Genomic DNA, 26,023 nt, shown 5'->3' with positions numbered 1-26,023 from the left:
AATTCCCAGCTGCTTCTGCTTCAGGGAGATGAGGCTGATATCCCTCAGGCTACTTTTAAGTTTGTGCTAATGACACACATGATGGAGGTGCACTGTGTCTGCCACTGTCATTATCCTAAAGTTCCAGGAGGTTGTGAGTGTCCAGGGCTGTTCTTCTCAGCCGGGTGTGCATGTGTCCCATGAACTCGCCAACTGGGGCCATTTACAGAGCATCATCTTCTATGACCACCAGGTCCTCCCCTAGAGCCATTAGTTCTAAATCCATTGGTGCCAGCTTCTGAACACTGAACTGGTTCTAAACACTAGATCCGTCTTCAGTATTCACCTGTGTTATCTCCAAGGGCACTTGTCCATCAGTGGTCATGCTTAAAGAAGTTGGAAAGAAGAATCCGTATTAAGCCAAAGAGCCTGTTAGAATAATTACCTTATAGGTTGACTGTGTATTTTATTACATACTTTTGTCTACTAATTAATCCATTTGCAATGTATATTTACTAGTAGGCTGCCCACCTCTACCAGGAAATGAGATTTATAGTATCATACGGATGTGTCTAGAGCACTGTCTGTCCCTGAAGCAGCCATTCACTTTGTCTGAATGGTCTCCTGTTATATGCTAATTCAGTATCTCTTTGATATTTTTAACTAAAAATCAGTAACAGTGGAATATTTCTGGAAGTGAAATTGTTGTGACCTTATGTAGGTTAAATAAAGATTCATCTCCAATTTGCCTTATTTGGCTTTAAGCCCCATCTGAGCTCTTTCCGCTCTGCCTCCCCCTCCATGTTGCTTTTCTTGACCACAGTGTCTGTATATGGAAAGTGCAACGCTGCAAAATGGTACTTTATATTTACTATGAATTTATATATGCATAAACTTACATTGGCTACGTGTGCATGTATTTAAGATAGACCAGAACAATATAAACCAATCTCATAATAGTTATGGCAAGAAGGGGAAGCAAGCACCTAGGAGTGTAGGTCAAAGGGTACTCAAACTTTTCCACGATGTTCTAATTTTATTTTTTAAATGAATGTGTTCTTTTGTATAACTTGTAATAGGTGGAAATATATACATAGAAATAGAATGAGGGGTGCCTGGGTGACTCAGTTGGGTTAAGTGTCTAACTCTTGATTTCAGCTCAGGTCATGATCTCATAGTTCATGAGTTTGATCCCTATGTTGGGCTCTGTACTAACAGTGCAGAGCTTGCTTGAGATTGTGTCTCTTTCTCTCTGTCTCTCTGTCTCTCTCTCTCTCTCTCTCTGTCCCTCCGCTGCTTATGTGCTCCCTCGCTCTCTAAATAAATAAATAAATAAATACTTAGGCGGGAAAAAAAGAAATAGAAGGAAAGCTAATGTGCCAAAATATTAAGAGAGGCTGAATCTAGGCAGTGAAACATTAGGCATATTTTTCTTGTTTATACTTTTCCTTAATTTTCAAATTAAGAAAAAGGAAGGATTATGGACAGTGATCTGTGTCTCCCAGCTTTAGCAAGTAGTAGTCAGACACAAATAGTCTTCTCTTTTGTCCTTAATGGAATTTTGTTCATATCTTATTCCATTTCTTCTTAGGACTTTCTTTATATGAGAAAGAGATTGCTAGTATTAGCTAAGCGGTTTGGAGAGAGAGAGAGACAGAGAGAGAAAGAGAGAAAGAGAGAGAGACATAAAGAGAGACAGAAGGAGAGAGAGAAAGAGAGAGAGAAAGAGAGAGAATGAGAAAGGCCACCTGTTTTAACACCCCCAGCCCTGATCTGGCCATGAGGAAGGGAGCTGAGAGGAGTGTGGTCTGGCCCAGTGCTCTCCTTCCAACCCCTATTTTGGGGTCTCAGGTGGCTCTTTCTTTTGTATGACTGATATATTAGGATAAGGGTAGGTCATACAGCAGTTACAAATTAACCCCCCAAATTTCAGTGGCATGGCATACCAAAAAAGCTGATTTCCTGCTTGCACTGAATGTCCAGTGCATATTTGGGGATGAGCACATAGCACTGTTCCAGGGACCCAGGCTGATGGCACCCGTCGTCTACAACATCTCTGCACTTACGTGTTTCCGCCCACAGCCAGTTGGCCAGAACTGGACAGATGCTCCATTTAACCACAGAGGGCCTGAGAAATGTGAAAGTGCATGTGGATATTTGTTGAGCAGTAAATGTTCCTAACTCAGCTGGCATGTTTGCTTTGAGCGTTTATACCAGACAGACTTGGACGTGAATCAGGGTGCCAGAGAAATAGGCCGTTTGACCCTCCAACTTGTGGTGGCTCTCCGTGCATATGTCAGAGTCACTGGGAAGCTCTTTAGAAGGATATGTGCTCAGGCCCTTCCATGAGCCACTGAATCAAAGGATGGGGTGCTGGACCCTGGCACACTTCCTCATCTTGATCCCAGCAAGTGCTCGGGGACAGGAAAGAGAACAAAGTGTCCTTCAGTCACCCAGTGGATGTGGGCCAAGACCCTCTCAAAGCATCTTTACCTCTCTTCCTGCAGGGTGAGTGAAAAAGAGAACCTCAGCTTTTCAGGCACCTTCTCCTCACACCTGGCCTGTTCCTCCTGGGGCCCACAGTGTGGCAGTGATGAGCCTGGTGTCTGAGGGGGAAGCCACTGGCTGTAAAGAGCTTGACCTGCTCCATTCACTCAGGAGGGTCACTGGAGTTAGAGGAGGGAGGTTGGAGAGGGATGTGATTGTCATGAAACCAGGCAAGACATGGGCACCCTGGGGCTCCGAAGGCAAGGAGGCATCACCTAGCAGAGTGACAACTTTTTGTGCTCATCCAGGAAAGGATTACAAGGTACCACTTACCAATGCAATCTTTTTTTTTTTTTTTAATGCAATCTTGATAGCTTATTTTTTAAAAACCTGTTAACATTGATACCATTAACATTCTCTGAATGTTTTCAGAGTAAACATACCCCTCTTGGACTAAAAACAGATACCTCTGAAGGCAAAGCAGGATTTAAAACTGAAATTCAAAGACAAAACATACTTTGAGCATTTACTTGTGATGGACGATGATTTATGCATGTCTTGTTTAATCTGCACCAGAATTCTACAAGATAGGTACTAGTGTTATACCCTTCTTAGAGATGAGAAAACCAACGCCCACAGAAGTTTGATAATCTTGTCCTCGTCTACACTGACATAAATTCTTAGCACCGAAACTTGGGCTCTCCTAGCCTTAATATGTGATGCAGTTTTTCTTGTCCTATTGTTCAAATGCTTTTCCTGGGTCCTCTTCCCCCTTTTCCTCATCCTATCTCCTGCTTCTACACAGATCAGAAATTAATAAACCATCCTTTGTGACAGTAACAGGGACACCAGATTCCTTAGGCTTCTATAGATCAATCTTGCTAGCATGCTAAGACAACACTAAATGAAGGCAAAATGAGTTTGTTTCACAGAGAAGAAGTTAATGGTGGGTGTATTTATCTTGATTTGAGCCCAACAAAGCATTATTGGTAAAACCTATCGCCCCTCCTTTCTGTGGCTTGAGGAAGTGTGAAGTGGGATCCAAGATCGAGAATTCTCAGAACTATGATTCTTTTCATGTCTTCTTTAAAAACAGTTCCACTTACTCTAAAAACACTTCATGCACATTTGTGCCATGGAAATTGTGAGGTAACTTTTTTAGTTGTGGGCACCAGTGTTTACTTACCATTTCTCCAACCCCGACCCCTAAATCCCAGGTCAGGCTGTTTAAAGGCGAACTCTTGGCTATAAGCGAAATAGCTGACTCCCTTTTTTTGGAATGCTGGTAAGAAATTAAGATGGCAGCCAAAACTCTGCCCCTTTCCCTGATGGAGCCATTTTGATAATCCGGTCTAGGTTCTTTGGTGGGCTGTGGAACACAAAGAAAACCATGCACCTATCAAATCTTCAGAGAATGGAAATGCTGTCGGGTTTGTTTTCCTTCTTCTGTCTTGTGGTCCCCTTCCTCTTGTGTTTCAGCCTACACAGAATTGCCATGACCCGTAAAATACAACTTTCCTGAAACACTGTGGAAATGAGATTAATAGGAACAAATGTGTGTCTTTTCTGTAAGTAAATTCGGATTCCTCATTTGTTTAAAGACTCCAAGAAAAGACTTCTAAAATCTCCAGTAAGAGAGTGATTCTCAGGGCGCCTGAGTGGCTCAGTCAGTCGAGCTTCCGACTTCAGCTCAGGTCATGATCTCATGGTTCATGGGTTCGAGCCCCGCGTCGGGCTCTGTGCTGACAGCTCAGAGCCTGGAGCCTGCTTGGAATTTTGTGCCTCCCCCTCTCTCTGTCCCTCTCCCGCTCGCACTGTCTGTCTCTCTCTCTCTCTCTCTCTCTCTCTCTCTCTCTCTCTCAAAAATAAACCAACATTTAAGAAAAAAAAAAAAAAAGAAGAAGAAGAGAGTGATTCTCTGCAGAATACCCACAAATCTGGACTTGGAGGAGGCTGCTCTCTGAGAAGCACATGGGACCAACTGCCTGAAGCTTGTTAAGTAGAGCTTCTGCGGCCCAGCGTTTCTGCCCTTCTGCAGAGTAGATCCTCTCCTCTCAACGAGCTCTATTACACAGTGAAATTATGAATTACACCCTAATTGCCTGAAATTACAACCACCCAGCCAGTACTGCTGCACATCATAAGTGGAATAGACTCCTCCTTCTCTGGGTGATGATGGTGCTTCTAATCCTGCTCAGGACTCCCAGGCCACCTTTCATTCCTGCCTGTCACTTGTCTGTGGACCACATTCACAGATGACTTCATCAACAGATGCAGTGGCCTTGTCTTTGTTCCTACAGCTGTCCTGGGAGATCAAAGTGTCCAGCAGCTGACCCATCTTACACTTGGCCTAGCGTCACTTTTTCAGGGGACTTCCCCTCACTTTGGAAACCCTCCCCTGTGCCCGCCCCACCGGATGTTTGCCTTTGTCAGCTCCAGCACCAGATTCTTCATCACCAGCATCTCGCTGTCTGGCCACCATAATCTCTTAGGCTCCTGATCTCTCATCTTGGTATTTACCTTCTTGCATTTGTTTGCTTTCATTTGGCCTGCAAGGGAAGAGAGATAAGCTAATTACATTCGTCTGTTAAAGACACACTCACTGATCTGTGAAAAGTTCCTTGCTGAATTTATTTATTCCTTTTATATCCCATTTCATTTCCCCATTTTGTGTATGTTTTTATACACAGTGTTTTGTGTATTGCTTTTAACTTACATAAATGTTGTGCTGTAGACTTCTTTCCCCCGCTCAGCACTCTGGGTCTGTCCATATTGCTGCACATCCATCCGGCCTTGTGTGCTGACGGCTGCCTTGTGTTCTGTAGAGTCACCTGCCACGTGGACTGTACCTGACAGCCAGACTTCACTACCACAGACATCGTTGCAGTGCCTGTACCCTTGTATCCTTCAGGCCTGGGTGGGAAGTTCTCTGCAGTACATGTCCAGAAGTTAGGGTGCGGAGTCCTGGGTCTCCATATTCTTATTTTGACCAAGCCCCACAGCATGGCTTTGCAGAACGGCTTTCCAGTCCTTCCACTCATGGGCAGCTCAGGAGGGTTCCTCCTGCCCCTTCATCTTGCCATCTACTATGCTCACTGTGGTCTCTTTCATAGGGTTCGTTTTTAGGGTTCGGTTTTCTTGTTACTGAAAGCATATATCCTTAAAGAAGTTCTTTCAGGGGCCCCTGGGTGGCTCAGTGGGTTAAACATCTGACCTCAGCTCAGGTCATGATCTCACGGTTTGTGGGTCACTGCGTCGGGCTCTGTGCTGACAGCTGGGAGCCTGGAGCCTGCTTCAGATTCTGTGTCTCCCTCTCTCTCTCTGCCCCTCCCCCACGCATGCACACGTGCTCTCTCTCTCCCTCTCTCTCTCTCTCTCTTTCAAAAATAAACATTAAAAAAATTTTAAAGAAGTTCTTTCAATAAAGGTCTACACTGGGTAAATTCTTAATCTTTGAGCATGTCTTTGCTTTTGCGCTTGCTCTTGATGACGATTACATAGCTTCCTCTTGCTCCTGTAACAATTTACCACAAACCTAGTGGCTTCAAATAACATGGATTTCGTATTTTACAGTTCTGAGGGTCAGAAGTCTGAAGTGCATCTCACCCCCTAAGATCTGAATGTTGTCAGGGCTGCATTCCTTCTCAGGCTCTAGAGGATAAGCCACTTCCTTGCCTTTTCCAGCTTCTAGAAGCAGCAGGCCTCGTGCCTCTTCATCCTGCTTCTCTTGCAGGCAGTGTATCCTTCCGGCTGCTGGGCCCACCAGATAATCAGGGATAATCTTCCCATCTCAAGATTCTCCCTGATCATGAGATTCTTAGTTATTCCTGCAAGTTCCCTTGGGCTGTGTAAAGTCACATATTCACAGCTTTCTAAGACTATGATGTGGACATCTTTGGAGGCCATTATTGGGCCTACCACAATAGTCTAGCTATGTTTTAAATTTTAGGATGACAGTTTCTAGTTTTTTAGGTTTTTTTTTCTTTCGCCTAAGTGGCTAGGCATCCCACCAGACAGCCTTAAGATTATCTCTTTATTCCTTTTCCCCCCTACGTTTGTACTACAGTGTTGCTACATATGCAATTTTGACTTCATCCTCACTTTCCAAGTAGCTCTAACTGTATAACAAACCACCCCAAACTTAAAGACCTAAAACAATGATTCATTACTATCTGCATGGTTCTGGGGAACCAAGGGGCTCCGGTTGACAGTTCTCACTTGGGCTCACATGTGATTGCAGTCAGATGGTGGCTAGGGCAGAGTCATCTTGGAGGCTCCCCTTATTCCTATGTCTGCGGGGCGAGGCTGGCTGTTGTCTGGGACCTGAAGCTCTGACTGTTGGTCAGAACACCTGCAAAGATCCTCTCCAGGTGGCCTGGGCTTCCTCATGGTGGAGTGGCCAGTGGCCTGTAAGGCCAGCATCCCAAGAGCGAGTGGGCAAGACTGATTATTCTTTTCTAATCGAGCCTCAGAAGTTGTGTGGTCTAGCTTCTACCACATTCTGGTCATTAGAAGCAGACCTTCGGGCCAGGCACAGGCAAGGGGAGGGGAATTGGACTCCACCCCTTGATGGAGGGAATATCAAAGAATTTGCAGATGTATCTGCAAATGGCCACACCTGGTTAGAACCTAATGTGATTCTTCAGTGTCTGGACTTAGGTCTGCCTCCATGTCTGGAAAACCCATCTATTTTCTTTTCAAATATTGCTTGTCTGTCATGACATTGCATGTCATGTTCTCTTCCTCTGGAACTTCTTTGAAAGTATGTTGGAGCCTCGGTGGCTATTTGTGGTATCAGTGACTAGTGCATATTTTGTATCTCTTCAGCTCCCTGTGCTGGGTTCTGAATTAATTTCTCTGTTCCAGGTCACTAATTCTGTTTTCAGTTTTATCCAGTCTAGACTTTAACCAGTACATTGATTTTATTTATTGGCTACATTTTCTCCTGGCTTTTTTTATCCACCTATTCTTGTTTGATATTTTCCTGATTTTATTTCCTAATTTTATAAACTTTTTTTTGAGAGAGAGAGAGAGAGAGAGAGTGTGAGCGAGCATGAATGTGTGCGTGAGTGCTTGAGCAGGGGAGGGTCAGAGAGAGGGGGACAGAGGATCTGAAGTGGGCTCCATGCTGACAGCAGAGAGCCCAATGCAGGGCTTGAACTCACGAACCTGAGATCATGACCTGACCCAAAGTCAGGTGCTCAACTGACTGAGCCACCCAGGTGCCCCTGTTTCCTAATTTCTGTTTTTTATAGAAATTATTCCTTTCCTCTCTCGAAGGACCCTCAGCAGACTGATTGTGACATAGTTTGCCGTTTGCTTTATTTTCATTTCTTCTTGGGTGGCTTCATCTCTGCTTTAGATTGCTGCCTCTCTTGTGTCATTGTCCCTTCTCTGCAATCATCCCTCCATGTCCAGCAGCTTCTGGTCACGGGAGCCTTATGTCCCCCAGAGATAATGGGTGGTTTACAAATAAGGTCTCTGAGGCAGTGCCTGGCTGGCAAAATCCAGACCAGTGTTCACTCTTAATTTATAAGATTGGGGCCCTGCCATACACAGATACTGTAGATTTGGATTTAACACCTAAATGCGTCCTGGGTCTGGGATTTTGGCTTCTTACGGTTTACCCCTGGGCACAGTTCTGGGGCTTCTTTCTGGCTTCTCCAGCAACTCCCTTTGTGCTAGTGCACTGGTCACAGAACGGCGGAGCAGGAAAGTTCCAGGCTTATAGAGGAGGATCTGCTCAGACAGCCTGACAGGGGTGCCTCTCTGCCCCTCCTGGCCCCACATGCTATACCTTGTTCTCAATTCCCAGGGCTGCTGTGGCACCACCTCCCCCTAACCTCTGTAGTTTTATTTCCCACTTCATTTCTGGCACCTGGAGCTCTCACTGCCTTTCTTTTAACCTTGGCATTAAATTTCTTTCTCATTGTTGCTCTTTTATGCAGCATTTCTCTGCATTCTTAGTAGGAGGAATGCCTGTTTACTTTAGCTGAGGCTGTCATATGCTGGAAATTGTCATTTGTTCTGTATACAGACAGTCTTATTCCTGTTTTCAGCCTACTTTTCATTCTCGTCCTTCATAATACCTGCCAAGGCTGCGTCTAAGCCCTGCCAACCTTCTTGGGGGGTAGACAGGCCGCCTTCCCTCGTGTATTTGATAGAATTTGGCGTTTCCACTCTGTTCCTTCCATCATTACTCTTCCTTCTACTTTACATGTACAGAATGTGCCCAAATCTTTCTGCTAATGCCCTAAGCATGTGCTTTTCACTGTTACGGTTTTAATCTGTTCTTTTTATTCTTCACTATTATTTCCATGAGGTCTCCAGAGTTTGAAGAGAACAATGCATTGACTCAGTCTACTGTATTGAATGAAAGAGCTCAGTGCATTCTCAGTGCTGACGTATTAGTTTGCAGGTGTTTTTTTTTTTTTTTTTTTTGGTCCTCAGCTTCCTTTGTCATTTCTGATACCTGCTATTCCCTCCCTCACTCCTAGCAGAGGACTTTAACTCTTTTCTCTTAGAGAAACATCCCATCTGATGGGAGCTCTTCTGTTTCCCATCCTCCTCCTCTTATCTGCAAACTCCCTTTTCTTACTGCCTATCCTCACCTCTTTTCCATCCCAGAGCAAAAGCACCTTCTCGTCAGTCCTCCATTGATCAATTGCCTGTGTATGGGCTCTCCTCCCACCCCCATTGCTCTGCCTCTTCCCTGGGCAGCCTCATCTTCATGTAACATTCCTAAACTATATACCCAATTCTGCTCTCCTTCCCTTGGGTTCTATTTCTAATTGTTGACTGAATCACTTAGATACCCCCATGGTTTTCTCAGATTCAGCATGTCCAAAGCTAGCGTCTTTATTTCTCTTTGAAAAATCTGCTCCTTCTTATGTTTTCGCCATTGTGCTGAGTGGCACCCTGATTCACTAAATCACACCAGCCACCAATTTGTGTTTTGTGTGTGTGTGTGTGTGTGTGTGTGTGTGTGTGTGTTTAACTTCCTAGAATAGTTCTAGAACTGCACTGACCAATACAGTCATTACTGGCTACATCTATTTACATTTGAATTCAAATTGATTAAAATAGAATGCAGTTAAAAATTTAGTTCCTTGGGTCTAGTAGGCACATTGCAAGTTCTCAGAAGTCACATGTGGCCAGTGCAGCTATACAATATCAGCATTGGTACCAGAAGTTGTTGGGTAATGCTAGTCTAGGGTGTATTTTACCATTTTTGCTTCCATTGTGATGTTTGAACCTTATCTTTTTCTTAAACTGTCAGTACATCTCTTGACTTACCTCCTTTTTCTTGTTCATTTAGTTCATTCTCTTTTCTTTTTTTTTTTTTTTTTTTTTTTTTTATTTTTTTTTTTTTTTTTAGACAGAGACAGAGCATGAACGGGGGGGGGGGAGAGAGAGAGGGAGACACAGAATCGGAAGCAGGCTCCAGGCTCCGAGCCATCAGCCCGGAGCCTGACGCGGGGCTCGAACTCACGGACCGCGAGATCGTGACCTGGCTGAAGTCGGACGCTTAACCGACTGCGCCACCCAGGCGCCCCTCTCTTTTCTTTTTTAAAAAATGTTTGTTTTTGGGGCGCCTGAGTGGCTCAGTCGGTTAACTGTCCGACTTTGGCTCAGGTCATGATCTCACAGTCCATGAGTTTGAGCCCCGTGTCAGGCTCTGTGCTGACAGCTCAGAGCCTGGAGCCTGCTTCAGATTCTGTGTCTCTCTCTCTCTGCCCCTCCCCTGCTCATGCTCTGTCTCCCTCTGTCTCAAAAATAAAACATTAAAAAAAAATTTTTTTAAATGCTTGTTTATTCTGAGAGAGCGAGAATGTGCATGCTTGCGAGCAGGAGGGAGGCAGAGAGAGAGAGAGGGAAAGAGAGAATCCCAAGCTGGCTCCACACTCAGTGCAGGCCAGATGTAGGTTTCTATCTCATGACCTCGAGATCACGTCCTGAGCCCATATCAAGAGTCAGACCTTTACTGACTGAGCCACCCAGGTGCCCCTCATTCTCTTTTCTAATCAAATGATTTTTATAAGACCCTTTACTCTCTGTGGGAGTCAGAGTATAAATGAGAAATGCAGGGTTCTGGCATTTTAATGTCAGTTCCTTATTTGAACCTTTCACAGTCCTCTCCACCCCACCCCACCCCACCCCATTCCACCCTGCCCCCATTGCCTTTTCCTTTTTATTTGCTTGTTGAACAACTACTTGACCTTTTTTTTTTTTTTTTAAGTTTATTTATTTTGAGAGAGACAGCTCAAGTGGGGAAGGGGCAGAGAGAGAGGGAGAGAGAGAAACCCAAGCAGGCTCCTTGCTACCTTCGCAGAGCCTGATGTGGGGCTTGAACTCACAAAACTGCAAGATCCTGACCTGAGCCCAAACCAAGAGTGGGATGCTCAACTGACTGAGCCACCCAGATGCCATGGTACTGGGGGTTTAGAACTTGGCCTGTCTTTTTGGGGGGGGGGGGGGGATACATGACACAATCTCCTATAGTGGGTGAGAATAGGAATGAGGACAGAGCTGTGTCTCTCCCTTCTCCCAAGCCTCATCTGTGCTGAATCAGTAAATTGATTGTAGCCTTCATTTCTGTGCATTTATTCATTTAAATTAATTAAGCCCTACCCCCCCTCCCCCAAATCAAGAAAAGAGAGAAGGCTGTTTAATCCAACTGGCTGTCTATCTTCATAACAAGCTCACTTTTCTCCCTTCAGCTGGATTTTTTTTCACTGCCTAACAATTATCATTAAATGATAAAGCATAGACCAAAAATAAACATGTTTATTATTCTGTGCTTTTCAAAGACATTCTCTAGGTCTAAAACTTTTTCAAGGAAAATGGATATTTAGATTTAGAAATGTTTTTAAGCATGCATGCCTGTGCGCAAACAAGCCATGGAAACGCAGTAAAAAAAGAACATTTTCTGTTATTTTTCAGTACCATCTAAATTTTCCACAGTGGACATGTTTCACTTTAGTGATTAGAAGAAGAAACTTTTTTTTAATAACATGGGCAGGTTTTTTTAATGTTTATTTTTGAAAGAAAGAGGACATGCACATACACGCATGCACAGAGGGGAGGGGCAGAGAAGCAGGGAGACCAGAGGATCCAAGGTGTGGCAGCAGAGCCCAACTCAGGGCTCGAACTCACAAACCATGATATCATGACCTGAGCTGAAGTTGGACGCTTAACTGACTGAGCCACCCAGGTGTCCCAATAACCTAGGTAGTTTTAATGAAGTTCTTATAAATTTGCCCAAGGAAATTAATATATATTTATAAATAAATTTATATGTTTGTGTGTGTGTGTGTGTGTGTGTGTGCGCGCGCGCGCGCGTGTGTATGGCTTATTTATTTAAAGCGAGAGGGTGAGAGAGGAAGGAGCAGAGAGAGGAGAGAGACCAAGCAGGCTCCACGCTCAGCGCAGAGCCCGATGTGGGGCTCGATTCCAACAAACGTGGGATCATGACCTAAGCCAAAATCAAGAGTCAGAGGCTTAACCAACTGAGCTACCCACGTACGCCTTACATATATATTTTAAAAGTAAGATGAGGTGGGCCAATTGGCATTCTGGGAACAGACCATTGATTGTTTTGTGAATGATTCAGATACTCTTTAGATTTTGGAGTGGTGTTAACATTGTTCGTTATTAAGGCCCTCATCAGACTTACACAGCAATAAGTAATTGAAATCCATGGTCTCCACCAGGGAGTTTTCCCAGGTGCCAGGAAGCCAGCTTGATGGGAAAGTGGGCCCTCTCCCTTTGCCATGCAGCATAAAGAGGCCTCCACGCTATGCCTCTTCTTGATTTGTTGGGGACCAGTCTAGAATGAGCCCTGTCATCTTTCCCCAGCAATACCATTTGGCTTTAACAAGCATATGTTTTTCTAGTCTTTAAACTATTTTGAGGTCAGCTCTGTGTCTGGTGTACTATGAGGACGACCCACATTTCCATCAACCCACAGTTACTGGAAGCTTCAGCAAAGCATTAGGCACTTTGTAGCTGTTACCCTATTGAATGCAATTTGCTCCGAGGGAATTTTCCAATTTTGGCTTCTAATATGTTGATGAATTATTGAAATTTCAATTACTTTTGGTTCCCAATTTAGCAGGATGGAGACATCCAAGATATTTAATATAAAAAGCTTTCCAGTCGCTTTTAGAAAAGGGTTTTGGTGTCAGGGATGTGGCTGAGGTGCTGTGTGGCCCTGGGAGTCCCTTAAGACTCAAGGCGTGAGCCCCAACTGGGGCATCTGCAGGTCCTGGGAGCCTAGTAGATATGCAGATTCCACCTACTAACTCAGAATCCCTGGGGGTGGGGCCCTGTACTCTGTGTTTAACAAGCCTCCCTGACATTCTGGTGCACTGACAAGTTTGAAAAGCACTGCCTCAGATGTGCCAGTGATGATTCTTCCCAGCAGGACCTGGTGCCCATTTGGAAGGTCCCTCGGGTGCCATAGTCCGTTTGCCCTTCAAGGTAGACACTGTACCCGATGATAAAGCTGTGATCCAGGTCATCAGGAAGACCAATTTCAAACAATTACCTTCACTTACTTGGAACACTTCTCACTTTGGAAATCGCTGAGCCATAGTCCTAGAGAAGGGAGTTTGGACATTTAAATTCTGTGCAGGTAAATGTGTGTTCTAAATTCAACTCAAAGGGCCCCGTGTTTCTCTTTTATACAGAAAGACTGTTGACACACTCCACTGTTCCCAGGATAAGCCCTTCTTGACGTCTCTTGGGGAAAAGCTCAGGTGCATCTGTGTCTTCCCCTTAGCCTCCCCTCCGTGCCAGTGCATGCAGCTCTTCAGGCCTAGGGTGTCACCCAGCTGCCTGTGCTCCTGTGCATGCTCTTCTCCCAGCTACACTTCAGCTCACCCATAGCACCACGAGAGCCAGCCCCTACTCTTGTCCGTTACAACCAGGTCACCTCGAAGACTCTGTCCCAGCACCACCCCCTCCTTCCCTGTCGACTTCAGATGGAGACACATTCTTCCTCTTTTTTGCTTCCTACAGCACCTTAGGTGGATATCTATAACGTTAATGTGCACTTGCATTGAAATTATTTGTTCTCTCATGTTCGAGTTCCATGAGAGTGGCGATTTCATCCCAGGTTCTCTATCTGCAGTGCCATTCAGGCGTTCAGGCCCATGAGGTTCAAGGAATAAACATTCCTTAAAGATGGTCCTTGCAGCTCTGTTGGAACCTTCCAGAGCCTTAAAAACCATTTTTACATCATACTTGTGAAGAACAGATGATGGCCAGCCAGTGGCAGGTCTAGTTAAGAATACGGCAAATTTTTATGTGGACTTAACCAAGTTAGCTTTTCAGTGAAGCTGATCTCTTAATGTAAATGAAAACTCAGCCATCCACCCATCTGGCTATTTTGCTCTTTGGCCAGGGAAACTACAGACTGTGTCTAAAGGCATTATTATTTCAGGTTCGAGAGCTTCAAACGCGACTACAGAGCGTTCAGGCCACAGGGCCCGCCAGCCCTGGCCGCCTCACTTCCGCCAACCGCCCAGTTAACCCCAGCACCGGGGAGTTGAGCACCAGCAGCAGCAGCAATGACATTCCGATCGCCAAGGTGAGCTCCAGGAGCGGGTGGGAGCACCACCTCTTTTATCTGGAAGCACCAGCCCCTCCCAAGCATGGCCACTGTGCAGGCAAGTGATTAGTGCACAAGGCTGCAGGGGCTCTTCCCTAGCATCTCACACAGGCCTCCTATGCTGGGGCTGCAGGGAGAGATAACCCGCTAGTAGTTTTAAGTCTCTCTCAGCTGTGACCTGGATGCCAATTCTCATTAATCAACGAGCAGGAGCAGGTCATGGCTGTCAACTTGTTGTGGAAAGTAAGATGTTTTGTCAGGTTCTACAGTAGAAGGGGTGGATGGATAGTTGCTCTTGAGGACTGGGATTCAGCCCAGGAGGGGACCCTGAGTAATAAATCAATGATCTCCCTTCTCATAGGACCAACAGCCCTGCCTGCAGACAGATAGGCTCTGCTGGGCATGCCATGTCAGTTAGAGAGGCAGCCTCATGCCTGCTTATATGTTGAGTCTGCCCCAGAGGGACTGGTCAGATGACACATATTCTCTTCCCTGGTAATCTACCAGTCTCCACGAGAAGGTTAGTTCTCAATCATCAAGTTGAATAAGTTGGGTCAAACCAGTGTTTCTCAACCAGCAGTGATTTTGTCCCTTCAATGGGTATTTGGCAATGTCCGGAGACCCTTCTGATGGTCACAACTAGAGTACTAGTGGCATCTTGTGGCTAGAGGCCAGTGATGCTGCTAACCGTCCTATGGCGCACAGAATTCTACAACCCCAAATGTAGAATATCCAGAATATCCAACCCCAAATGTCGCTAGTGCTAAGGTTGGAAAACCCTGGGTTAAGCAGATGGTAGAAAAATTGGATGAGTAATTTTTAAGAAATTCATTGATCAATTTAGTTGCCATGGCTAAACAAGAGCCCTGTAAAACACAGTCTCAACAGTGTATCTAGAGAGTGATATGTCATTTTTCGATAATTTTTTGTTTTTCAAGATTGCTGAGAGGGTGAAGCTATCGAAGACCAGGTCCGAGTCTTCATCATCTGATCGACCAGTCCTGGGATCAGAAATCAGTAGCATAGGGGTGAGTGTTCACAAGAAGCAAGGCAAGAAAGTGCCCAGTAGAGCTGCACAGGCCACAGCTCGTAGATGACAGAACTTCCCAAGTTCACCTCCCATAAACCAGTTAATTATAATAATAAATCCTACCCCATTTCCTTCCAGAGGATCAGATTAAAATGTAGAGTGGTTTCTTCATCAGGGAATTACTCATTCGGCTTTAAGGGAATTTTTCTTTTTCTCTACTTGAAACCTTTCAGAAAGAAATGATTTAGGTCTCATTACTGGTGATGTAGATGAAAGTCTTGAAGTACCTGCTGTATATCACCCTGCTACCCCAGAGACCGAGTAGGTCAGGAAGCTCTAAAAGAATTTTACCTTTTGCACATGCCTCTTAAAAGGGAACGTGCTCTCCAGTGAAGATGAGTGCTGCCTTTGAAGTGTAGCCTGATGCCAGGAAAGACTGGAACCTTCCCGCTTAGTTATCAGGGTTTTCATCTGGAGAGCCTACAAACCCCTTGGGCCCATAACAGCTGATGGATGGTGAAAAGGGAGTAGTTGGAGTTCCCTAAGGATTTTTTTTTAAGATGGGGGGTGAGGCTGAGAGAGCCAACTATCTGATCCCCAGCGGTGGGGGAAAGCCTGAATAGTAGTTTTTTTTAAGGCCCTAAACTTAGAATTTTGCGCTGAGAACAATTGCATGCATCCAGATTTGGTGCAGAAGCCAAACTGAAAATAAAGGAACCGGCTGCTCTGTTGGGCTGCAGCAACCAGAGACGAGGACCTGGAAGGACAGGGAGCTCAGGAAGGGGAAAGGAGTCCAGACTCTGTTCAATATCCCCAAATTTAGGAACTGTAAAGTAGCACGCTGCCCCAGGCCTGCCACCCAGCAGTATATGCCTGGAGGATACAGCTGTATTTTGATTCTGTTTATGTACTGTTTTCACAGTAGTTAGCTTATTATCACAGAATCGTATCATACAAACCGAGAAAGATCGGGGTAACCATCTCCTGGTGCCTGGTTGTCAAGGGATATCAGCTTTAAATTCTCTTGCATGCAAAGCATGCCTGAGGACTGGTCCCCCAAGCAACGTGTCTAGAGGAGGATTCGTGCTCACCTATACAGGTATCCAGCAGTGTGGCGGAACACCTGGCCCACTCTCTTCAGGACTGCTCCAACATCCAGGAGATCTTCCAAACACTCTACTCACATGGATCTGCCATCTCGGAAAGCAAAATTAGAGAGTTTGAGGTGGAAACAGAGCGGTTGAATAGGTAAGGAGAAATCCTATATATTGGAGTGGTTGCTTTGGGGCAGGGGCGGGGGGTGTGGAACGGCCCTCCTTTCCCTTTCAAAAATCAATTCAAGTTGGCTTATGAGTTGTGACACAGAGAGATGCTCTCAGGCTCGTGGGCGAGGAGTTCCACCTTCTTGTGCATTGCAGGAGTGCTTACAGCAGCTGGGGCTGGCTTCAAGGGCGTTGTGTGACCTGCGTTTTCAAATGTGCAAACCTCATGTTTGGGAAGACCCCACTCTTGGCTTTACTGCTCTAGTGTTACCATTTTAAAGTCTTAATAATTGATGAACCAGGGCCCCACCTTTTTATTGAGCACCGGCCCTTGCAAATGATGTAGCCAGTCCTGGGAGCAGTTGTATAGAATGACGAGTGGGTCAGAATTACAAGATGGCTACTTAGCATGTAGGCTGGTGCTGCCAGGAACCACAGAGAGAAACTCTGGAATGTTGAGTCAGCATCCTAGGGGCGCCTGGAACAACCAGGAACTAGCAAAGGCGGTCTGATGGAGGCATTCTGGGATTGACCAGGCATGCTGGTTTAACCCTCCCTGCTTCTCTTGGAAGGCTGCCTAATTTTATTTATGCTTTTTGCAGGGTACACAACCCTCAGTCCTTACATTCTATCCTACTTAGGCCTACTGAGAATAATTTTCTAAGTAGGTCAAACTGTCCTACTTAGAAATTTTTGCCAGTTTTATGGATTCTTCTCAAATCTCACAACAGAGGTAGTTAAAGTTTGCACTCAAGCCTCTCGGCAAAGATTGGCTGGTAGGTCATCCTAGCAATGAGAGTTGCTGAAAAAGCAAAGGAGAAGGACCAGGGCCAAACCGTGGTAAACCACCCTGGCTCAGAATGAGTCCCGCAGGGACAGAGTGCACTGCTAAATCATAGCCAAGTATGGCATGGCTGCCTTGACCTACCAGTCTTCAGTGGGAGACGGTAGTTAGAATTTGAAAGGCTTATGAACTGACCAGGAAGAAATGTGGATGCCAGTCCCCGTCCACCGTTGCTTAATGCCATTCCCCTTGTGTCTGGCAAACCTAAATAAATTAAATTATCATATTAGCATTCCCTGATTTGAAGCTGTTTAATACAGTGCTTGAGGACTAAGGAAATACGGCAATCTAGGTTATTTCAAATCTGGAAATTAAATGGTTTCCTTATTAAATCCAAAATACTTAAGAGTGACAATCCCGATGATTACCTTGTAGCAGTAAAGAAGCCGCCATCTCAGTACCACTGCCAGGGAGTGCTTAAGAACTGAATCAGATATGCCCTTTGCAGTTTAATGAAGTCAGATGCCTTCAGGGACCCTCTGTTGAGTGAGGATCTCCTCTCCACAGATTCTGGGATTTAACAAGCCTGCTTTGTGGTTGAACTTGGGGGAGGTTCCTTTCTCCTCAGTTCTGTTTACCTAGGAGACACCAAAGGAAGGGGAAATATTTGGTGCTTGTAGCTCACGTTATTACAGTGTTTAACAGTTTACAAAGGGTTCTCACAAACAGCCACTTAATCTTCAACTTGGGAGGGAAGAATAGTCTCATTTTGCAAATAAGAAAACAAAGGCTTCGGTGTTGAGTGACTTGCCTTGAGTCCAGAGCTGTTAAATAGCCTAGCTGGAATTCTCCCCCTGCCCTTGGACTTCCCCTCCAGTGTCCTGTCTATGACCGTAGCTATAGCGAGAATACGGGAATAATCTTAGGAATGATCTATCAGTGTATCCTCATGTTAAACTACCTATGTCACAGTTGGAGGCCCTCTTACACGTCCAAAAATGAGAGCTGTAGCTTTGTGATAGTGTGTGGGTTGGGAGGTCATACTTCCTCAGAAGTATGTCCTTACTTAACAAATCTGTTTTAAGCACCTCCTCCATGCTAAGCTATTTGTCATGCAGGGGAAAGTAAAAGTAAAAGAGATAAGGTGTCCACTCTCATGGAGTTTGTATTCTGTTAGGGAAGCTATATAAGAAGCAAACAAATGAGATCATAAGAAAACTCCCAGTAAATAGGGCACTGTGATAGAGTAAGAGGGGAGGGGCTTGATTTTAGATAGGTAGCCGGGGAAGGCATCTCTGAAGATGGGGCTGTAAGTTGAGAGTTTAAGGGAAAAGGGAAGCAGCCATATGACAAACTAAGAGTCTTACAAACCAACTTAACAATCTTATGGCCAAAAAGAAGGTTGACATGAAGTAGGAGCTGTTTGAAGGCCAATGGAACTGAAATGGGGTGGATGAAAGAAGGAGTCACATGTAATAAGGTGGCAGAGTCGGCAGGGCTTGGTGGGATGTGGATTTTGAGGCCATGGACCAAGTCTGCTCTTTATTCTAAGTATCAATGGAAGTCATCAAAGAGTTTTAAGTAATAGAACAGACCTGATTTAGATTTTGAAAGATGACTCAGGTGTGAAGAATGGAAGGGGGTGGGGGCAAGAGTGGAAGCAGAGCAATGATTGCAGTGGCCCAGTGTGGCCAAAGTGGAGATGATGTGAAGCAATGGGCGTCAGTGTGTTTGGTGGCATAGAATCAATGGAAACTGTAGTTGTAGTAGATCTGGATGTAAGAGGAAGGGATGGTCTCAAAGAAGATTCTCATGTGTCTCACCTGTATCGTTGAGAAAGATGGTGGTGGCATTTACTGAATGGAGAAGATGAGGGAGGGCAAGGTTTGGGGGAAATAAGTCTCATTTGGTAATATTAAATTTGAGGTGCTGGTGTGGCACCCAAATGGAAGTATCAGGAAACAGCTGGAGATGTGAGGCTGGCACTCAGAAGAGAGGTCTGGGCTAGAGAAATTTGGGAGCCATAGGAACATAAATGCCTGTTAAAGTCATGAACTGGATAAAATTACCCTGGGGTAGGGATGGGAACTGATGCAGAAGGGCACCCTGGACTGAGTCCTGAGGGAATGCCAACCCTCACAGATTACATAGAGAATAAGGAGCCAGCAAAGAAGATGGAAGAAATGTCCTTTAAGGCAGGAAGAAAACCAGTAGAGACCTGTCATGACCTAAGTGAGAGACAACATTTTCAGAAGGAAGGAGTAGCCTATTAAGTGGGGTTGCCTGAGAAGGGCCCTGAGATGTGATTGGTCGCATGTAGGTCTGTGAGCTGGCTAAAAGAGTTTCGTCTAATTGGTGGGGTCCAAATGTACATTGGAGCAAGGCGGAGTGTAAAGGAAAGTGGGGACTGTCTCAAGAAGTCTCAATCTCAACAAGAACAGAAAAGTATGTTCTTGTAGCACCTTACACTGACTTGACCTTGGAGTTGCCAAAGTCTCACAGTGGTCTTAATTATACACTCACCAGCCATCTCCAATGTTGGTGAGTGTGTCCACATTCTTCTCTTAAGATATGTGGTCCTAAGATTGATCCACAAAGCAAATGGCTTCCAAGCCTGTTACTTTTTCAAGAGTCACTTGCATTTTGTAAAAGGCGAAAGATTTATGCGATCTGAAGAGAAACCAGAGCATTGAGTCACTTGCATTTTGTATGTGTGAAACCCTGTGTCTTGAAGACTTGGTGGTCAGAGTACTATAAATGGGTGTGTCGATGGGAAATGAATCATTGCATCCAGAGCCTCCGTCCTAGGACAGAAAACAGAGAAGCTGAATGCTTATGTTTTTCTGACGTTGCCATTAACTCATTTGTTCTGAATTTATAGTTCTGGTTCCTATAAAGCGTCAAGTTCCTGCTGCTTGCCCTACAGGTAGTTAACAGTTGCAGGAGTGTCCAAAGTGGAAGGAGCTTTGGACATAATCCACGGTTCCTGGTCCACTGCCCATTCAGAGACCCTTAGGGAGAGTTTCGTACTCACTCCCTGATTCATCTTTTGCTTCTGCCCTGAGTGGTGAACAGTACAGGATCTGAGGTCAAACTTCTTGACTCAAATCCCAGGGCAATGTCCTTAACCCCTCTGTGACTCTATTTCCTCCTCTGAGAATGGGGATAATAGTACTTAAGTCAGAGGGCCATTAGAGGGTCACTGAGCAGGGGTTTAATAAATAGTAGCTATTACTGTGGCACTGATATTTTGTTTGTCCCTGTGGAGGGTGGTTTATTGAAGGGCCTGAGGTCACACGGTTGGCTTCTTTCCTTGGTGTATGCTCAGAGCCTCCCACCATACATGGCACATGGTATGTTGATGGCTGAGTAGGAAATAATCAAGGGACTTCCATGTATTTCTAATTCACACAGAATTAAGTGATTCTTGTGCTCAGAGTTGCTTTCTTTAAATACTTCATGTCAGGTCCGTTTGCTAAAACCTCTGACAAGCTCACATCCTAATGCACGTGTCTGGCCTGGGTCTACAGGAGATGACTCAAATACTGGCAAATGAATTATAATCCCAGCGTGAAATCGTGAAAGAGATTTTTCTTCCTTTGTAGCCGCATTGAACACCTCAAATCCCAAAATGACCTCCTGACCATAACCCTGGAAGAATGCAAGAGCAACGCTGAGCGCATGAGTATGCTGGTGGGGAAGTATGAATCCAACGCCACGGCGCTGAGGCTGGCCCTGCAGTACAGGTGGGGAAGTGAGGCTGCATAAAGGTGGTGGGGGGCATTTCAACTGAGAAATGCATTTACAGTAACCCGCATAAAAGTAGAAAACAGGCTTTTAGAACATATACAGGGGGTTGGGCCAGCAAATACTAATGTGATATGTATGGAAAATCCATTAGCACTCTTGTGGCAATTAAGAAAATAAGAGAAATGAGCATGGTGTTAGAAAACCATTCTGTTAGCATGTTCAACTTAAATATTATTCCGTCCAAGTAATATCACTGAAAATACTTATTTTTGCATTTATATATTCATTTGTTGCTCTTTCCAGTCTTTATTCATGTTTGTGTGTATTTTACATTGTTAAAACCTAGGATATTCTGTTTCTTCGATCTATGGTAGTTCTGTAATGCTGGTCAATAGTCTGCATGCATTTTGAATGACTGTATCCCTACATCAAGCTTACATATTTTATTTACTCATTTCTCTAAAATACGTTTAGATTTTTGTAGGCTTTGGATATTGAAAATAATTTAATACAGATAATATCTTCCTTCTTTTGAATATTTTCCTTGGGATAAAATCCCCGAAGCAGGAATTATAGGTCAAAGTATATGACTATTTTCATAGTTCTTCAGGCATGCTCCCAGACAAACAAGTCATTTTAAGTGAATACAATTCATTCATCAACAAGCAAGGGGTATATGAATGTACCACTTCTTTTCAGCCTCATCAGCTTTGGAATTAACTATTTTTAAGAAGATTGTTTTTTTAAGATTATTTTGGGTGGGGAGAAAGAGGGAGAGAGGGAGAGAGGGAGAGAGGGAGAGAGAGGAAATATCCCAAGCAGGCTCCACACTGTCAGTGCAAAGCCCAATGTGGGACTCAAACTCACAAACTGTGTGCTCATGACCTGAGCTGAAACCAAGAGTTGGACACTTAACCAACTGAGCTCCCAGGTGCCCCAGAATTTATTTATTTTTAAATTACTATTTGTTTACTAACTACAAAGCTATGCATTAGTGTTTTCAGAGGTTATTTTATTAGTGTCACCACTTAGGCATGTTTGCCAAGATCCCAGAGTAGTGACTACCCTACTCTTAGCATCCTCTGAAAAGATCAGTATGTTTCAAGAAGCTTTGTTTCTTCAAAAAACAAAATCAAACCAAATCATAGGAGACCACAGCTAAAACACAATCATGCTAGTTTACAGACACACCAAAGCAAACAGACAATCCACCTACGATAACTTTTGAAAGAGGCTGTTCTGTGACAACAGTCTGCCTTTGATCTGTGTGGATAAAGCAGTGTCACCTTGTCTCTAACCTGAAAGATGGACTGCCCTTGAAAGGAGGGGCTACCGGCGCCCGGAGCTAGTGATGGCTCCTGATCTCTTAGGGAAGGAAGATGAGAGTAGAGAAAATCGAAAAACAGATGGTCTGATGACTAAATGTTGAATAAAGCAACATTTCCCCTGCTTAGCTTAGAGAAGCTAATCAGTTATTTGCTTAGCAGGGAGATTTCTGCACTGCAGGCATCTTATCCAGGACTACTCAGGCATTACTCAGGACTACTTGTCAGGACTACTCAGGAGCACACACTCCACCTCCTGTGCAGGTCCACGTGGGTCACGGGTGGCAGTGTGGAAAGGGTCACTCTTAGAACCTATACCTGGTGTGTTCACTGATGATCAGCAAAAGAAGAGAGACTAATATCTTCCTCTTAGAAATCCAAACTTGTCAGAGATTTTGTGTGATTCAAGGGATAGTTTTACAAGCATCTAATAGAACTTTCTGTGATGATGGACCTGTTCTCTGTGCTGTCCAATATGGTAACTGCTAGCCACATGTGGCTCTTAAACATACGATATATGGCGATTGCAACAGAAGAACTGAATTTTTCATTTTACTTAAATTCTTTTTAATTAGCCACATGTGGCTAGTGGCTCCTGAAGGTTTAGGTCAAATAGTCTTCTTTCTGGGGCTTCCTTCCTCCCTCCCTTCCTTTGTCACTGTTTCTTGTGGCAGTTTCTAGGGTCAGGAAGCTGGGAGTGGTGTAGCTAGGTAGTATTCCAGCTCAGGGGCTCTTAGGAGGTTCTGCTCAAGCTGCTAGCCAGGGCCTTGTCATCTGAAACCTTAACTGGAGCTGGCGGATCTGCTTCTAAGAAGGCTCATTCACACAGCTGTTGGGTGGAGTCCTCCGTCCTTCACTCACTGTTGGCTGGAAGCCTTAGTTCCTCACCACATGGGTCTCTCCATGGGGCTGCTCAAGAGTCTTCAAGGCATGGCACCTGGCCTTCTCTAGAGAGGGTGAGCCAAGAGAGAAAGTGAAGGGAGAGAACAGATGGAAGTCACCATGCTTTTTAATAACGTGATCTTGGAAATGACATCCCATATCCTCTTAGTCACATAGACCAACTCTGGTACAGTGCAGAAGGGGATAACACAAGGGTGTGGATACCAGCGTATGCCATCAGCGGGGGCCATCTTTGAGGCTGGCTACCACAGGCATATTACATTTCCTTTTTTGCTGATCATCAAAGAGGCAATGAACTTAACTCTCTCACTTTTATTGCTACTCTTGTATTTTTCTAGATGCTAGTTTAAAGTAAAAGTTTAAGTGAAGTAAAAAGGGAAGGAGGGGCAACATAGCAAAGCACGCCCTTGGCTTTGTGCAGGAATATTTGTGGATATTTTCTTGCTTACGTGGACAGCAGTGCTGAGATGCAGGTCCGGAGCCACTTCGCCCAGGGGGACAGTGCTGTACTGAAGAGGCTCGCTGTCCTCTGCCAGAGTTGAAGACACTGTGTGCTTCTGTTTCAGTGAGCAGTGCATAGAAGCCTATGAACTCCTCCTGGCACTGGCTGAGAGTGAGCAGAGCCTTATCCTGGGGCAGTTCCGGGCAGCCGGCGTGGGGTCCTCTCCTGGTAAGTGTGTCTCCCTCCCCCTTCCTTCTTGTCCCCCGCCTCTTCTGCTCTGCGGTGCCCTCATTTTGCTGTTGGCATTGGAACACCTCCCAACAACATGAAATTCGCTTGTCAAGTGTGTTTTTCGTTTTTTCCTCATGACTGAGTGAGTAAATTGTTTACGTTGAATGCAGCAAGAACTGGAGTGGAAACAGAATTACAGACAAGTTAAAACAAACAGGCCCTCTTAGGAAACATACCCTCCCGGGCCAACAGGAGGACCAGATGGAGCAGGAGGCCCACAGTTTGTGATGAAAGGGACCAACTTTCCCACAGCCTCTCTGTGATGCTGATTGTTAAGGGTCCCTTTGCTGCCCTCGTGGCCTTTGCTGCGACTCACTGCTCTGTTGGCTGTGCTTTTCCCCCAGGTTTGTTCATTTGGGTAGTTTTGAGGCATGGGTCCCCCCTACCTCGTCTCCAGGTGTCTTGTGAACAGAGAGGAAATGGTTTCACACCCTGCCGTCTGCTTCAGAGGCTATCCCTGGAGTCCAGCCCTGTGGGGGAGCGGAGGTGTCTGCTGACCCACTCACCTCCCCCGCCCTGGGGTCATGTCATGTGTCTTATTGGCCCAATCTGTCCCTCTAGATCTGCAGTACCCCCCACGAGTCACTTTTGAGTGACTGGAAGGGATATATAATTGAAAAAGGCACAAATGTGGCATTCTGGTTAGCAACATTTGCTAAAACTTGGCCTGTGATCACGGCTCTGGGCCTTGGATTAATGTGAGGAGGACACAGTAGAAATAGTGCTTGAAAGGAAAGAGAGATCAAGGGAGAACGTTGCCGTATTTCAGCACTGAGGCTTGGACGTTACCTCAGCCTGCACTTTATAGCAGCAGCTTCTTGGGAGAAGCAACAGCAGGTAACCAGAACACTGTCTAATGGCAGAGCCAAACTGGGTGGTGTGGGTGAGCCGGGAGTCCTCGGCCATGGAAACCAGGCCATTGGTCAAGGACCCGCTTCTGGGCAAGGGCTGGGAGCCTCCAGGAGGGCCTTCCTTCCAGGATACACCTGGCAAAGAAGGTTGACTTCGTGGCACCTCCCAAGTGCGTCCCCACCCTGACCCTGACATTCTCACCAGCTCCTCCCCCTCGCCTGGAGTCTACCATTCGCACTGAATACTCACAAGTTTTTTTTCCCCTTCAGTTTTGACCTGTCCAGGAATCTGAAGCAAATCTGAAGGAAAGGAAGTATCCTGGGCATTAATTTCCTGCTCTATATCCAAGTTACCAAGCAAGGGAGCATTCGTATGGGTGGCCACCCTCCTTTCCTCTTTCTGCTTTTTATTTTCATTTTTATATATTTTTTTTTGTAGTATTAACATCCCAGCCCAGAAGTAGAAACTCTGCCAGCATTTCCATTAGAAACCTCATTTTTCAGGATCTTTTCACTAGACCGTAAAACTTTATACCTCATATTAAACTGATCCTAAAATGATCTTGGCCTGCTGTCAAATTTTTTTTAAATATATGTATTAAGGAAAATGATCAATTAACGGGAAAAAAATCAATCCTCTTAGTCCCAGTTTGTATCATCAGAGGTTGTCTTAAACCATCCTGTCCTGGAAAGGTACCTTTTATTAGGCTTGTATCTACTTGGCACAGTTACTGGGTAAGAGCTGGAAGGGCTTATACAAATCTGCATTTAAAATACTTAAAATCAATAATGAAATGCTTTGTATTAACATAATCCTGGGTAGCTCATGATATATTTATAAAATGAGCCAGTCAGTAATATTATGCCTACTTTAGAACAGAATTCAAAGAATAGTCAATTGGTGAGATGTATGGAAAATATCTCGTTTGTGGAAGGAAGTAAGGTATGAATGTTGTCCGAGACATGGCCAGAGGGAAGCTGGCCTGGTAAGCCTAGCCCTGCAGGACGTATACACCCACACTTCTTCCCCACTCTCCATAAAGCTGTGAGTTGGCTTATCATGAGCAGTTCCCTATTAAACCTCCCTTACATTCTGCTGATGGCAGCCATTGACTTGCGTTTTGCTCTAGCGGGCCCTATGGTTGCACAGCAGAGCACGTACTGACATTTACCCACAGTACCAGTCACTGGTTCTTTTCTGTTTCTTTTTTTTTTTTTTTTTACGTTTATTTATTTTAGAGAGAGAGAGACCATGTGCATGTGCATGAAGGGGAGGGGGAGAGAGGGGGAGAGAGAGAGAGAGGG

At 44.9% G+C, this 26,023-nt stretch overlaps 1 protein-coding gene and 1 long non-coding RNA gene across 3 annotated transcripts in view; one reads left to right on the top strand and one right to left on the bottom strand.

Annotated features, from left to right (window-relative positions):
* Positions 1 to 26,023, bottom strand: part of LOC125934382 (uncharacterized) — a 365,655-nt gene that overhangs the window by 190,288 nt on the left and 149,344 nt on the right. The window lies entirely within an intron of this gene.
* MCC (MCC regulator of WNT signaling pathway) overlaps positions 1 to 26,023 on the top strand; it is a 267,902-nt gene that overhangs the window by 202,172 nt on the left and 39,707 nt on the right. Inside the window, exons 7-11 of the mRNA XM_049647726.1 lie at positions 13,913 to 14,059; positions 15,019 to 15,108; positions 16,210 to 16,358; positions 20,762 to 20,902; positions 23,701 to 23,804. Coding sequence (XP_049503683.1) covers positions 13,913 to 14,059; positions 15,019 to 15,108; positions 16,210 to 16,358; positions 20,762 to 20,902; positions 23,701 to 23,804 — 631 coding nt within the window. The remainder of the gene's footprint in view (positions 1 to 13,912; positions 14,060 to 15,018; positions 15,109 to 16,209; positions 16,359 to 20,761; positions 20,903 to 23,700; positions 23,805 to 26,023) is intronic.

This window comes from Panthera uncia (assembly GCF_023721935.1).
Source record: "Panthera uncia isolate 11264 chromosome A1 unlocalized genomic scaffold, Puncia_PCG_1.0 HiC_scaffold_17, whole genome shotgun sequence".
NCBI lineage: Eukaryota > Metazoa > Chordata > Mammalia > Carnivora > Felidae > Panthera > Panthera uncia.
Note: the sequence above shows the minus strand (reverse complement) of the source record. Positions and strands in the feature narration are given on the sequence as shown.